This window comes from Schistocerca gregaria, chromosome X (genome assembly GCF_023897955.1).
Source record: "Schistocerca gregaria isolate iqSchGreg1 chromosome X, iqSchGreg1.2, whole genome shotgun sequence".
NCBI lineage: Eukaryota > Metazoa > Arthropoda > Insecta > Orthoptera > Acrididae > Schistocerca > Schistocerca gregaria.
This window is the reverse complement of record NC_064931.1, coordinates 674,068,862-674,084,015: the sequence shown is the minus strand read 5'-3', so window position 1 is coordinate 674,084,015 and position 15,154 is coordinate 674,068,862. Positions and strand designations below refer to the sequence as shown.

The 15,154-nt window shown below is 37.7% G+C and overlaps 1 protein-coding gene across 1 annotated transcript in view; it reads right to left on the bottom strand.

The window, feature by feature from the left end:
- Positions 1-15,154, bottom strand: part of LOC126298269 (glutaryl-CoA dehydrogenase, mitochondrial-like) — a 952,805-nt gene that overhangs the window by 220,048 nt on the left and 717,603 nt on the right. Inside the window, 1 exon segment of the mRNA XM_049989570.1 lies at positions 6,230-6,449. Within this exon segment, the coding sequence (XP_049845527.1) occupies positions 6,230-6,449 (220 nt within the window).

Genomic DNA, 15,154 nt, shown 5'->3' with positions numbered 1-15,154 from the left:
TGTGCGTCCTCGTCTTACATTGAAGTTGTTGACGCAAGTCGATGGCCGTCCCATAGCTACCAAATATGCTGTCGCACTGCGGCGGCTAGGGAGCTGGTGTGGACTGAGGGACTGCAGACAATACCTTTGTGGAAAGCCTTGACTACTTGCTATTAACGTCATTAATATTACTGGCAATGAAAACAAGGAAAGTGTGATAGTGCTGACACAGAAGGTGATAAAATATGCATTCAGTTAGGGAATGGTGTGCAAATTACAGAAGGAGGGATATGGTGCCAAGTGGATTAGGACATCAAGTATGTGCCCCAAAACAGAATTAGAGAAATGCATACAATAAATATTTCATTGGTGATCTAAATAAATTGCTGCAATATTAAGGACATGGCAACAAATACAATCTTTGCAGAAATTTCACAGCTGTTGTTTCACTAAATTACCCTTCCCTACTAGAAAAGAAACTATAAGAAAAACTGTTCCATCTATGGGATTTGATTTTAGAAGTTGCTTGAATGAATGAGTCATGAACATACTGGCAAAAAAGCCCATGATATCAGACATTTAAAAAAATTTAAAAAATGAAGCATTAGCATAAAGTGACCAATGGTTTACTTAGATGAGCCATGGATCCATACACACTACACTGTGAAAAATATTGCAAAGTGGCAATGTAAGAACAGTGTCATTGGACAACAGTGCCAGAGAGTGTTTCATTGTTGTGACTGCAGAGTTTTATTTTTTGTTCACATTTCCTCTGTGACTACAACAGGAAAACTTCAGACTATCATGTAGAAATGGCAAAAAAACTACAAATCTGCAGATACAAATAAAACCAAACTTTCACATTAATTACAGAGCAACAAACATTTTCTCTTTATTCAGTTGGTAAACTCTTGCAAAAAAAAAAAGGACCTTCTTACTGCTGTCACGCCATCCAGACCTAAATCCTAGAGAACTATTATGAAATCTTGGAAAGATAATCGTGATTCATCACACATCTTACTCTCTAACCTGAAAAACCTTAACAGCTCATGCTTCTGCTGCTAATAAATAAATGTCATTTGCCATCTAGCTTGGTGCATACCTTTTGATGTAACACTACTTTGGTGATTTATGCATAAATTTTTCTGGTTATAGTTGGCATTACAAGGCTAAGTGGATTTCCTTCCAAACCTTTCCACCTACGAAAAATTTGAGATGGTCACTGAGAATCAAACACAGTGGGAATGAAACACAGGACCTTGGCATTACTAGCCACAAATGCTAACCACTAGACCACAATGTCACTTTGCTTATGTGGCTGTGACTTTATCTTTTACTGGTGTGTCATTAGAAGACTTGAAAGTATACGTATCATGCCAAGATAGTGTGTGATGATGATTGGAGGAGACACACTTTGATGGCCAAGAAACTGAAAATAAAAATAGACTCACTCAGCACAGATTCAAACAAAAAGTCAGCATTGTCATCCTTCAGTGAAACAGCAGACACAGAAACAACAGATACAGATGTAGAAAATAGCGATGTCACTGGGCAAGATAGTTTCCCAGATATTGCCCTTCTTATTTATTTATTTATTATTCCGTGGGACCACATTAAGGGGAAATCTCCATGGTCATGGAACGAGTCAGTACATGAAATTGTAACACGATTGTAGAAACAGATAAAATGAAATATAAGAAACATATTCAGTTGTAGATTGTACAAAAAATGAAATATAAGAAACATATTCAGGCGACAAGTCTTTAATTTAAATAAAGAAAATCAAAAATGTAACACTGGAATTTGCTTAATTTTTTATCTCTTCCAGGAGCTCCTCGACAGAATAGAAGGAGTGAGCCATGAGGAAACTCTTTAGTTTAGATTTAAAAGTGTTTGGGCTACTGCTAAGATTTTTGAGTTGTTGTGGTAGCTTATTGAAAATGGATGCAGCAGAATACTGCACTCCTTTCTGCACAAGAGTCAAGGAAGCGCATTCCACATGCAGATTTGATTTCTGCCTAGTATTAACTGAGTGAAAGCTGCTAACTCTTGGGAATAAGCTAATATTGCTAACGACAAACGACATTTAAGAAAATATATACTGTGAGGGCAATGTCAAAATTCCCAGACTATTGAATAGGGGTTGACAAGAGGTTTTCAAACTTACACAACACATAGCTCGAACAGCCCGTTTTTGGGCCAAAAATACTCTTTTTGAATCAGAAGAATTACCCCAAAAAATAATACCATATGACATAAGCATTATGAAAATATGCAAAGTAGACTACTTTTCGTGTTGAAATATCACTTATTTCAGATACTGTTCTAATGGTAAATACAGCCTCATTTAGTTACTGAACAAGATCCTGAACATGGGCTTTCCACAACAGCTTACTATCTATCCGAATGCCTAGGAACTTGAACTGTTCCATCTCGCTTATAATATGCCCATTCTGTCTGATTAAAATATCAGTTCTTGTTGAATTGTGAGTTAGAAACTGTAAAAACTGAGTCTTACTGTGGTTTAGCATCAAATTATTTTCCACAAGCCATGAACTTATTTCATGAACTACATTATTTGATAATGTTTCAATTTTACACACAAGATCCTTCACTACCAAGCTGGTGTCATCAGCAAACAGAAATATTTTTAAATCACATGTAATACTGGAAGGCATATCATTTATATAAATAAGAAACAGCAGTGGCTACAGCACCAACCCTTGTGGAACGCCCCACTTAACAGTGCCCCATTGGGACTGAACATTACTGAGCATTACCTTCTGCTTTCTGTTCTTGAAGTAAGAGGCGAACCAATTGTAAGCTACTCCCCTTACTCCATAATGGTCCAGCTTCTGCAGTAATATTTTGTGGTCAACACAGTCAAAAGCCTTCGTTAAATCAAAGAAAACACCTAACATTCGCAACGTTTTATTTAATCCGTCCAAAACCTCCCAGAGAAATGAGAATATAGCATTTTCAGTTGTTAAGCCATTATGTGAATTTAAATGCTCCAGTGACCTTGTATATACAACCTTCTCGATAACTTTAGCAAACACTGATGGCATAGAAATAGGTCTATAATTGTCAATATTATCCCTGTTTCCCTTTTTATAAAGTGGCTTCACTACCGAGTACTTTAATCGGTCAGGAAACCGCCCCCTCCTAAAGGAAAAGTTACAGACATGGTGAAGTACTGAGCTAACATACATGGAACAATATTTCAGTATTCTGCCAGATACCCTGTCATATCCATGAGAGTTCTTGGTCTTTAGTGATTTAATTATTAACTCAATCTCCCTCTTGTCAGTAACATGGAGGAGCATTTCAGGTAACAGTCTTGGAACACTTTTTTCGACGAGCGCTATATGATTCCCTGTTGGGACTAAGTTCCTATTTAGTTCAATTGCTATATTCAGAAAGTGATTATTAAATACTGTAGATATATGCGACTTATCAGTAACACGGACATTCCCACTACGAACTGATTCTATATCCTCTACTTGTCTCTGCAGACCAGCCACTTCCTTTGTGACTGACCATATGGTTTTAATTTTATCCCGAGACTTAGTTATTCTATCTGCAAACCACATACTTTTTGCCTTCCTAATAACTTTTTTAAGCACCTTACAATACTGTTTGTAATGGGCTGCTGCATTTAGATTGTGACTGTTTCTAACGTTTTGATATAATTGCCACTTTATTCTACAAGATGTTCTTATCACTTTAGTCAGCCACCCAGGCTGCCTGTTTGTGCTAGTACCCTGCTTTGAACGTTCTAATGGAAAGCAACTTTCAAAGAGCACGAGAAAAGTCTTGAGGAAAGCATTATATTTATCGTCTACTGTATCAGCACTATAAACATCTTGCCACTCTTGTTCTTTGATAAGGTTTACAAAAGTCTCTACAGCAACTGGAAGGTTGGTTGTTTGAGGAAGGAGACCAGACAGCATGGTCATCGGTCTACAGAAGGATGGGGAAGGAAGTCGGCCGTGCCCTTTCAGAGGAACCATCCCGGCATTTGCCTGCAGTGATTTAGGGAAATCATGGAAAACCTAAATCAGAATGGCCAGACGCGGGATTGAACCGTCGTCCTCCCGAATGCGAGTCCAGTGCTACAGCAACTGGATCAGCTTTCCTAAAAAGTTGGTAACTATATTTAACATATGATGCAGCACAAAAATCTTTTAGAGTTAAAATTTGTGCATCATGATCTGAAAGGCCATTCACCTTTTTGCTAACAGAATGCCCTTCCAGTAATGAGGAATGAACAAAAATATTGTCTATGGTTGCTCTACTGTTCCCTTGCACTCTCATTGGAAAGAATACGGTTTGCATAAGATTATATGAATTAAGGAGGTCTACCAGCATCCTTTTCCTTGCACAATCACTTATACAATTAATATTGAAGTCATTACATATAACTAACTTTTTGTATTTCCTATAAAGTGAACCAAGAACCTCCTCTAGCTTTAGCAAAAATGTTGTGAACTCGGAGTCTGGGGATCTATAAATAACAACTGTAAGAAGTTTAGCTCCACTAAATTTAACCACACCTGCACAATATTCAAACACCTTTTCAGTGCCGTACTTTGAAACATCAATTGACTCATATGGGATACCATTTTTCACGTACATGGCTACTCCCCCACACCGCAAAGAGCTCCTAGAGAAGCTGCCAGCCAACCTGTATTCAGGTAAAGGAAGCTACTGATTTATCTCCTTATTTAAGAAGTGTTCAGATATACTAATAATTTCAGAGTCAACATCTATAAGCAGTTCACTGACTTTATCTCTAATACCCTGTATATTTTGATGAAATATACTAATTCCCTTATTAATCTGATAGCTAAGCTTTGTCGAAAGTGGTTTCTTTGTTAGAGAGACTTCACTTAAGCAGGAATACCTATCAGCTGACTTCAATCTAAAAATTACAGCTCTAACACCCACAACTACCGGAATTTTCCCATGAGTGATCCCACCACCCCCACCTATGCTGTCACCTATAAGCTTTGCCAACCTCCCCTTTCCATACCTGTCGAGGTGCAGGCCATGTCTAGTGAAAACCGTCCTGTTGATAGACTCCACCGACACCACTGAAATGTGACTCATGCCTTCTGTCATCAGCGCACCTCCAAGTCTCATGTTATTATGCCTGACGGCTGTATTAAGATGAGGCCAATCGTGATGCTGAAACAGTTCCACGAAATGCACATTCGTGTTGCCAGTCTGAGTGGCTATCTTTTCCAGGTCACCATCTATGTCATACTACCCATCCCTATCAATACTATTACCAGCCCCACCTAGAATCACTACCTGATCCTCTTTAGTAAAATACCTACATAACCCCCCCTATGTTAACAGTCACCTGAGCCAATCCTGCATTAGGCTTCACAATGCTGGTGACCTGGTACTTACTCCCCAAATCTTCCTGCAACTGCTGGCCTACACCTCTACCATGAGAACTACCTAACAGCAGAACCTTCTTTCTCTTAGTCTTTGCAACTGTCCTAGCCACCGTAACTGCTGAGGTCTGCTGCATACTTCCTACATCTACAGCTACTAGAGATTCCTCTCCACTAGACTCTGACAGTTGGTCATATTTATTACAAAAACCACTGCTGCCAACTGTGAGCAGCCAAGGTGAGATATACTATGAATCCCAATTCTGGTCTTATTCTAAATGGGTACTTCATTCAGATGTGAGTATAGACATTTAGCGTGTGGAAGCACTCCTCTTGTAACAGTACTGGAAAGTACACTATTACTACCTCCCCTCCTTGTTTATTAGGCATGAACACAATGGCACCGACACCGTGGCTAGATAATTGGATCACTTTGCTGGGTAAAACTTCAGCTAAGGGAAATAAAATACACTCATTTGTGGAATCTAAAGGAAGTTCTAGACATTACAGGCATAATAAAGAAGAAAATTGTAGAAAATAAAGTAACTTTTGCATCTGTTGCCTAATGATGCTTCTACTAGAATAAAGAAATTTTTCTTGCTGTTCTGAGTTAATACATACACAAAACATGACACTTTGCCATCACTTGTGCCTACCAACACACAATTCTCATTTAACAAAGAATTAAATACTGCTCTTGGTTGGGGTCGTAACGTACTTGTCAGTCTCACACATTGCAAATCTTGACTGAATTACTCTGACAACATTCAGTATGTGCTGGTATAAGATTAGAGATCATGGTAGTGAGTTATGGTGACACGTGACAAAACAAAATTCAAGCTTACTTTGAAACTAGTCACACCAGAAAGAACGTTTTCCTCTGGAACTTCAACTTCATCTAAGAAAATCATTCCTGTAGCAGGTGCCCAAAGTGAGAATTTGCCTCCTATTTTGGGTGTTGCCAATCCATAAGTTCCATTCCTTTCCACAATGAATCCTCGTAACTTGCCGTCTTCACATTTTGCCCAAATAATTAAAATAGCTGCAATTGGGGCATTGCTTATCCTGAACAGACAATAAGTTACATAAACATAGATGCAGTATTACAAGTACACTTTTCAAATCAAAAGAAATCAACACAATGGAAACTCATCATAGATAGTATTAAGGAACAAGCATATGACAACATGATGTGTCTGAAGTACCCAAATATAGCTACAGGTATGTACTATTATGCATGCCCGCTCGGTTAGCTGTGCGGTCTAATGCACTGCTTTCCAGGTAGGAGGCATGCCGGTCCCCGGCACAAATCCATGTGATGGATTAGTGCTGAGGTCCGGTGTGCCAGTAAGTCTGTGGATGGTTTTTAAGGCGGTTGTCCATCTGCCTTGGCGAATGTGGGCTGGTTCCACTTATTCTGCCTCAGTTACACTATGTCAGCGATTGCTTCGCAATAACATAAGAAATGATATTATTATTATTATTATTATTATTATTATTATTATTATTATTATTATTATTATTATTATTTATTTTTATTAACCTTTATTTGTCTATGATACCTTTACAGCCTTGAACATTGTAATTACTGCACACTTACAATGATGATGTCATGTTGTACATATAAGGAATACATAAGCTAAAACAGAAGCACATTAGATGCCATTATATAAACATTCACCGCCACTAATACACTGCAACATTCAAAAGTAATACTACTGATAATGGAGTTCAGAAATGTCTGAGTGGGTATAAAAGTCTTTTAATTAACAGCTGTTTCAACTTGCTCTTAAAGAAATTTCCACAGAGCTGCTTTACATTATTTGGCAACCTATTATAAAATGCAAGTGGACTTTCATTTGTAGCTCTTTTGTTACTCAGCATCATAATAACAACATTTATGGGACCTTAGTTTCTCCCAGTGTATAGAATGTCTTCACCCAGGTGCATTCCCGTAAGTTATTTGAATATACCTTGTTTATGTATTGCAATAATAAAATCTCTATTCATTATGCTTATTGCATCATTCTCTTTTAAAAATATAATTGTCATAAGAATAAACCTTTATTATATAGTCAATAAATTATACTTAATATAGTCCCAACATGACTAGTGTTTGCTTACTGTACTAATTACCATAACTAGTATCTTCTGAAGCCTGAATATTTTATCCATGTAGACTGTAAGTGCTCCACCCCAAATTTCAGTCTCATGTTGTAAATGTGAAGGGATTAATCCATAGTGCATTTGTTTAATGATAGGAGGAGTTATATATTTTTCAGGTGTTTTAGTAACCAAATATTTCAGCTAGTCTCTTTACAGATGAAGCTGACAGACTCTTCTTCATGTAAGACACTCATCAATAACAATGTCTAAAAATGTATGTTTAGTGGATGTTTCAACTGTAGACAGTAATTCAATATTTATATGCACTTGAGACTGGTTGCAATTGAGCACCAACCTTATCACAACAGTCTTGGCCTAATTTGGTATAAGTTTATTCATGATGAGATGTTCCATGATTTGTTCAAAGTTGTCTTTATTGTTTTGGAATGCTATCTGCTCATTGCGGCTGAGGATAATAAATGCTGTATCAGCAGCATAGTTCACTAGCTTTAAGTTTTATGATCTAAGAATACTTCCCTGGGAACTCCAAAGTTGAGAGTCTTGTATGCTGATTTTACTGTGAGGAATTCTTACTTCCATTCTTATAAGATAGTTTAGCATACTGTCAGATTAGATTGGATTAATACTTTTTACATAGATCATGAATACAACACTTCGTAATGATGTGGAATGTGTCAGGTTAATGAAAGATGTCTGTACAAGATATTACATTACACAAAATATTGCATGACACTAATGTTTAAGTTAGTTTTTTTCCCTCCCTTAATTTATATCTAAAAATTCAGCCAATGAGTAGAAGGAGTTGTCATCTAGAAATTCTTTTAATTTATTTTTAAATGTTTGTTGACTATCTGTCAGGCTTTTGATGCTGTTTGGTAGGTGACCAAAGACATTTGTGGCAGCATAATTTATCCCTTTCTGTGCCAAAGTCAGATTTAACCCCGCATAGTGAAGATCATCCTTTCTCCTGGTGTTATAGCTGTGCACACTACTATTAATTCTGAACTGGGTTGGATTATTAACAACAAATTTCATAAGTGAATATATATATACTGTGAGGTTACTGTGAGGATCCCTGGATCCTTAAATTGATGTCTGCAGGATGACTGTGGGTGGGCTCCAGAAATTATCCTGATTACACGTTTTTGAGCAATGAATTCTTTCCTACTCAACGATGAATTACCCCAGAATATGATACCATACAAAAGCAGTGAATGAAAGTAGGCATAGTAAGCTAATTTACTTAGATTCTTATTATCACGAAAATTTGCAATAACCCTAATAGCATACGTATCTTAACTCAGACATTTCAGCAGACCAATGTGTTGCTTCCAGTTTAACCTCTCATCAATGGACGCACCTAAAAACTTTGAAAATTCTATCTTAGCTACAGAATTCTGTTCAAAGTCTATATTTATTACTGGAGTTGTGCCATTTAGTGTAGAGAATTGTATATACTGTGTTTTATCAAAATTTAAAGAGAGTCCATTTTGCTGAGAACCACTTAATAATTTTGTGAAAAACATAATTTACAATTACATCACTTAGCTCTTGGTTTTTGGATGTTATTACTATACTTGTACCATCAGCAAAAATAACTAACTTTGCATCTTCATTAATATGGAATGGTAAGTCATTAATGTATATCAACAACAGTAAAGGACTTAAGACTGAACCCTGTGGGACCCCGTACTTGATAGCCCCCCCCCCCCCCCTCCCCCCAGTTTGAGGAATCAGCTGTTGTTTTAACATTACATGAGCCACTTATTTCAACTTTCTGCATTCTTCCAGTTAAGTATGAATTAAACCATTTGTGCACTGCCCCCCTCAAACCATAATGATTTAGCTTATCTAAAAGAATTCCATGATTTATACAATCAAAGGCCTTTGAGAGATCACAAAAAATACCAATGGGTGATGTCTGGTTATTCAGAGCATTTAAAATTTGATCAGTGAAAGCGTATATAGCATTTTCTGTTGAAAAGCCTTTCTGAAAACCAAACTGACATTTTGTTCGTACTTTATTTTTACAAATATGGGAGGCTACTCTTGAATACATTACTTTCTCAAATATTTTTGATAGAGCTGTCAGAAGAGAGACTGGGCGATAGTTGTTGACATCCAATGTATCCCCCTTTATATGCAATTGTTTTACAATGGCATATTTCAGTCTATTGGGGAAAACACCCTGCTCCAATGGGCTATTACATACGTGGCTGAGAATCCTACTTATCTGTGGGGAACAAGCTTTAAGTATCTTGCTGGAAATGCCATAAATTCCGTAAGAGCTTTTACTTTTCAGTGAGTTTATTATTTTACTGATTTCAGAGGGAGAGGTTGGTGGAAATACAGTTGTTTTAAACTGCACAGGTATGGCCTCTCCTATTAGAAGCCTTGCCTCTTCTAGTGAAGATCTAGATCCTATTTTCTCCACAACATTTAAAAAATGATTATTGAAAATATTTCCAATTTCTGATTGTTTGTTAGTACACTTGTCATTCAGTTTTATGGCACTAAAGTCTTCCTGTGCTCTTGGTTGCCCTGTTTCCCTTTCAATAATATTCCAAATTGATTTAATTTTATTATCAGAGTTACTGATCTCAGACATGATACACATGCCTCTGGACTTTTTAATAACTTTTCTTAGTACCGCACAATAGTTTTTATAATATAGAAAAATTTTGGGGTCAGTACTCCCTCTTGCTGTTAGATACAGTTCTCTTTTACAGTTGCAAGATATTCTTATTCCTTTATTTAGCCAAGGTTTTTTATATGTTTTCTTGGAATTATGTTTAACTATTTTCTTGGGAAAACAATTTTCAAATACCCTTAAAAATGTATTGTGAAATAAGTTATATTTCAAGTTTGCATCGGATTCCATATACACTTCATCCCAGTCTATCTGCTTTAGGCTTTCCCTAAAGTTTGCCGTATTTATATTGTTAATTGAATGCACTGCTTTGAAATTCTGATTTGATATACTGCATGCAGCTATGTCATGAACTGTAACTAGCTGTCTCCCATCTTAGAGATAACTTATGAATTTTAGTGATACTGCTCTTATACCGCTAATTTGGATAAAAGTACTGTCTAATTTATAGAACCAAATGCCTTATTCAAATATAGAATTAATACTTGCAACACTTAATACAGTGAAAAACCATACTTCAACATAATTGTTTCTTTTGTATCTGCACAGGCACGACAATGTTGCAAAACCTGGCCATCAGCACAAATGTCACTAATCTAGCCAAATTTCGGCACTCAACCCGGGAGACTGGAAGCTGGACCACAGAAGAGGATAAACTCAATGTGCAAGTTGATCTATGGGGGAACAGGAAGTCCAAACACCATGTAAAGACACAGGGAGAAAAGCACAAAATGCAACCAGCATGAATTACCAAACAAATAACATGTGGAAACAAGAGCATGCAGCAATGTGGAAGCCAGGTCAGTGTTAGTCGATCACTCCATAAGAACTCACTAGCCCAACCTATTGTCCCTGCCAAGTAAACACCTGAGTCAGTAGTTCGTCACATATGACACTCCACACATGACGTCAATGATAGCTTTCTGCACTACTCTACCACAGAACCCACTGCAGTTCATCTGTGTACATACACTTGTCTGCTGGTGGGGATACCAAAATTTCAATTGAGCAAGACATTATTGACTAGTTCTACAGCCCTGAAAGTTCTCCTTGGTACCCAAGCCATAAAACATAATATCTTTATTTATGCCAATGCAATGTTCTTCTCCATGCACATTGATACAGGTATTTCAACAATTGGTGGTCTATTAAAGGTTCCCTTACCTTAAATGAAGTTCAGAACATTTCTATCATCTGTTCTATTCAAATAATTGAGTTTCAAAAAGTTTTGAAATCTGATCTACATTATTCATGTAATGTTGTGACAAAATGACAATTATTCTGGTATATGTTTCAAGTTTCCTGTTGTTGTTGTTGTTGTTGTCTTCAGTCCTGAGACTGGTTTGATGCAGCTCTCCATGCTACTCTATCCTGTGCAAGCTTCTTCATCTCCCAGTACTTAATGAAAACTACATCCTTCTGAATTTGCTTAGTGTATTCATCTCTTGGTCTCTCTCTACGATTTTTACACTCCACGCTGCCCTCCAATGCTAAATTTGTGATCCCTTGATGCCTCAGCACATGTCCAATCAACTGATCCCTTCTTCTAGTCAAGTTGTGACACAAACTACTCTTCTCCCCATGATATTCAATAACTCCTCATTAGTTGTGTGATCTAACCATCAAATATTCAGCATTCCTCTGTAGCACTACATTTCGAAAGCTTCTATTCTCTTCTTGTCCTAACTATTTATTGTCCATGTTTCGCTTCCATAAATGGCTACACTCCACATAAATACTTTCAGAAACGACGTCCTGACACTTAAAACGATATTCGATGTTAACAAATTTCTCTTCCTCGGAAACGATTTCCTTGCCATTGCCAGTCTACATTTTATATCCTATCTACTTCGACCATCATCAGTTATTTTGCTCCCCAAATAGAAAAACTTCTTTACTACTTTAAGTGTCTCATTTCCTAATCTAATTCCCTCAGCATCACCCGACTTAATTCAACTACATTCCATTATCTTCATTTTGCTTTCGTTCATGTTAATCTTATATCCTCCTTTCAAGACGCTGTCCATTCCGTTCATCTGCTCTTCCAAGTCCTTTGCTGTCTCTGACAGAATTACAATGTCAACGGCGAACCTCAACATTTTTATTTCTTTTCCATGGACTTTAATACCTACTCCGGACTTTTCTTTTGTTTCCTTTACTGCTTGCACAATATACAGATTGAATAACATCGAGGACAGGCTACAATGCTGTCTTACTCCCTTCCCAACCACTGTTTCCCTTTCATGCCCCTTTACTCTTATAACTGCCATCTGGTTTCTGTACAAATTGTAAATAGCCTTTCACTCCCTGTATTTTACCCCTGCCACCTTTAGAATTTGAAAGAGAGTATTCCAGTCAACATTGTCAAAAGCTTTCTCTAAGTCTACAAATGCTAGAAATGTAGATCTGCCTTTCCTTAATCTATTTTCTAAGATAAGTCATAGGGTCAGAAATGTTCCAACATTTCTGTGGAACCCAAACTGATCTTCGCCGAGGTCAGCTTCTACCAGTTTTCCCATTCGTCTGTAAAGAATTCGCGTTAGTATTTTGCAGCTGTGACTTCTTAAACTTATATTTCGATAATTTTCACATCTGTCAACACCTGCTTTCTTTGGGATTGGAATCATTATATTCTTCTTGAAATCTGAGGGTATTTCACCTGTCTCATACATCTTGCTCACCAGATGGTACAGTTTTGTCAGGACTAGCTCTCCCAAGGCCGTCAGTAGTTCCAATGGAATGTTGTCTACTCCCGGGGCCTTGTTTCGACTCAGGTCTTTAAGTGCTCTGTCAAACTCTTCACACAGTATTGTATCTCCCATTTCATCTTCATCTACCTCCTCTTCCATTTCCATAAAACTGTCCTCAAGAACATCGCCCCTGTATAGACCTTCTATATTCTCCTTCCACCTTTCTGCTTTCCTGTCTTTGATTAGAACTGGGTTTGCATCTGAGCTCTTTATATTCATACAAGTGGCTCTCTTTTCTCCAAAGGTCTCTTTAATTTTCCTGTAGGCAGTATCTATCTTACCCCTAGTGAGATAAGCCTCTACATCCTTACATTTGTCCTCTAGCCATCCCTCCTTAGCCATTTTGCATTTCCTGTCGATCTCATTTTTGAGACATTTGTATTCCTTTTCGCCTGCTTCATTTACTGTGGTTTTATATTTTCTCCTTTCATCAATTAAATTCAATATTTCTTCTGTTACCCAAGGATTTCTACTAGACCTCGTCTTTTTATCTACTTGATCCTCTGCTGCCTTCATCCCTCAGAGCTACCCATTCTTCTTCTACTGTATTTCTTTCCCCCATTCCTGTCAATTGTTCCCTTATGCTCTCCCTGAAACTCTGTACAACCTCTGGTTTAGTCAGTTTATCCAGGTCCCATCTCCTTAAATTCCCACCTTTTGGCAGTTTCTTCAGTTTTAATCTATAGTTCATAACCAGTAGATTGTGGTCAGAGTCGACATCTACCCCTGGAAATGTCTTACAATTTAAAACTTGGTTCCTAAATCTCTGTCTTACCATTATACAATCTATCTGAAACCTGTCAGTATCTCCAGGATTCTTCCATGTATACAGCCTTCTTTTACGATTCTTGAACCAAGTGTTAGCTATGATTAAGTTATTCTCTGTGCAAAATTCTACCAGACGGCTTCCTGTTTCATTTCTCTCCCCCAATCCGTATTCACCCACTATCTTTCCTTCTCTCCCTTTTCCTACTCTCGAATTCCAGTCACCCATGACTATTAAATTTTCGTCTCCCTTCACTACCTGAATAATTTATTTTATCTCATCATACATTTCATCAATTTCTTCATCACCTGGAATGCTAGCTGGCATACAAACTTGTACTACTGTAGTAGGCAGGGGCTTCGTGTCGATCTTGGCCACAATAATGTGTTCACTATGCTGTTTGTAGTAGCTTACCCGCACTCCTATTTTTTTTTATTCATTATTAAACCTACTCCTGCATTACCCCTATTTCATTTTGTATTTATAACCCTATATTCACCTAACCAAAAGTCTTGTTCCTCCTACCACCGAACCTCACTAATTCCCACTATATCTAACTTCAACCTATCCATTTCCCTTTTTAAATTTTCTAAGCTACCTGCCCAATGAAGGGATCTGACATTCCACACTCCGATCCGTAGAATTCCAGCTTTCTTTCTCCTGATAACGACATCCTCTTGGGTAGTCCCAGGCCGGAGATCCAAATGGGTGACTATTTTACCTCTGGATTATTTTACCCAAGAGGACGCCATCATCATTTAACCATACAGTAAAGCTGCATGCCCTCGGGAAAAATTTCGGCTGTAGTTTCCCCTTGCTTTCAGCCATTCGTCATACCAGCACAGCAAGGCCATTTTAGTTAGTGTTGGAAGGCCAGATCAGTCAATCATCCAGACTGTTCTCCTTGTAACTACTGAAAATGCTACTGTCCCTCTTCAGGAACCACACATTCGTCTGGCCTCTCAACAGATATACCTCCGTTGTGGTTGCACCTATGGTACGGCCATCTGTATCACTGAGGCACGCAAGCCTCCCCACCAACGGCAAGGTCCATGGTTCCTGTTAATAAGCCATAATTCTTTCATAAGGTACAATGTATTCCCTTCCACAGAGAAAATGCAAGCAATAAGAACTGAAATATACCAGCAATAACTTCAGCATGGACAACACCAGCACCATCAACTACTTCAGTAACAACTAAACAAACAGGAGAGCCAATAAAAAAGTATGGATTAAAGCTGTCGCCAAGAGTCTTAGGAGATATTAGCTTTAGTGTCCCTACTACCATGTCCATCATCATTTGTGCCATTCCAAGAAACACAGGGGCTTGAGACTCATACAGACAATACCAAAAGCAACATTTTGAGGTATTCCAGGTGCGTTTTGTGAATGTATGTAATTCACTTTTGTAATGGTTCTGCCACACATCTGTCACTGGCAGAAAACGTGACTGGCTATTGTTTCTTATACCAGGTAA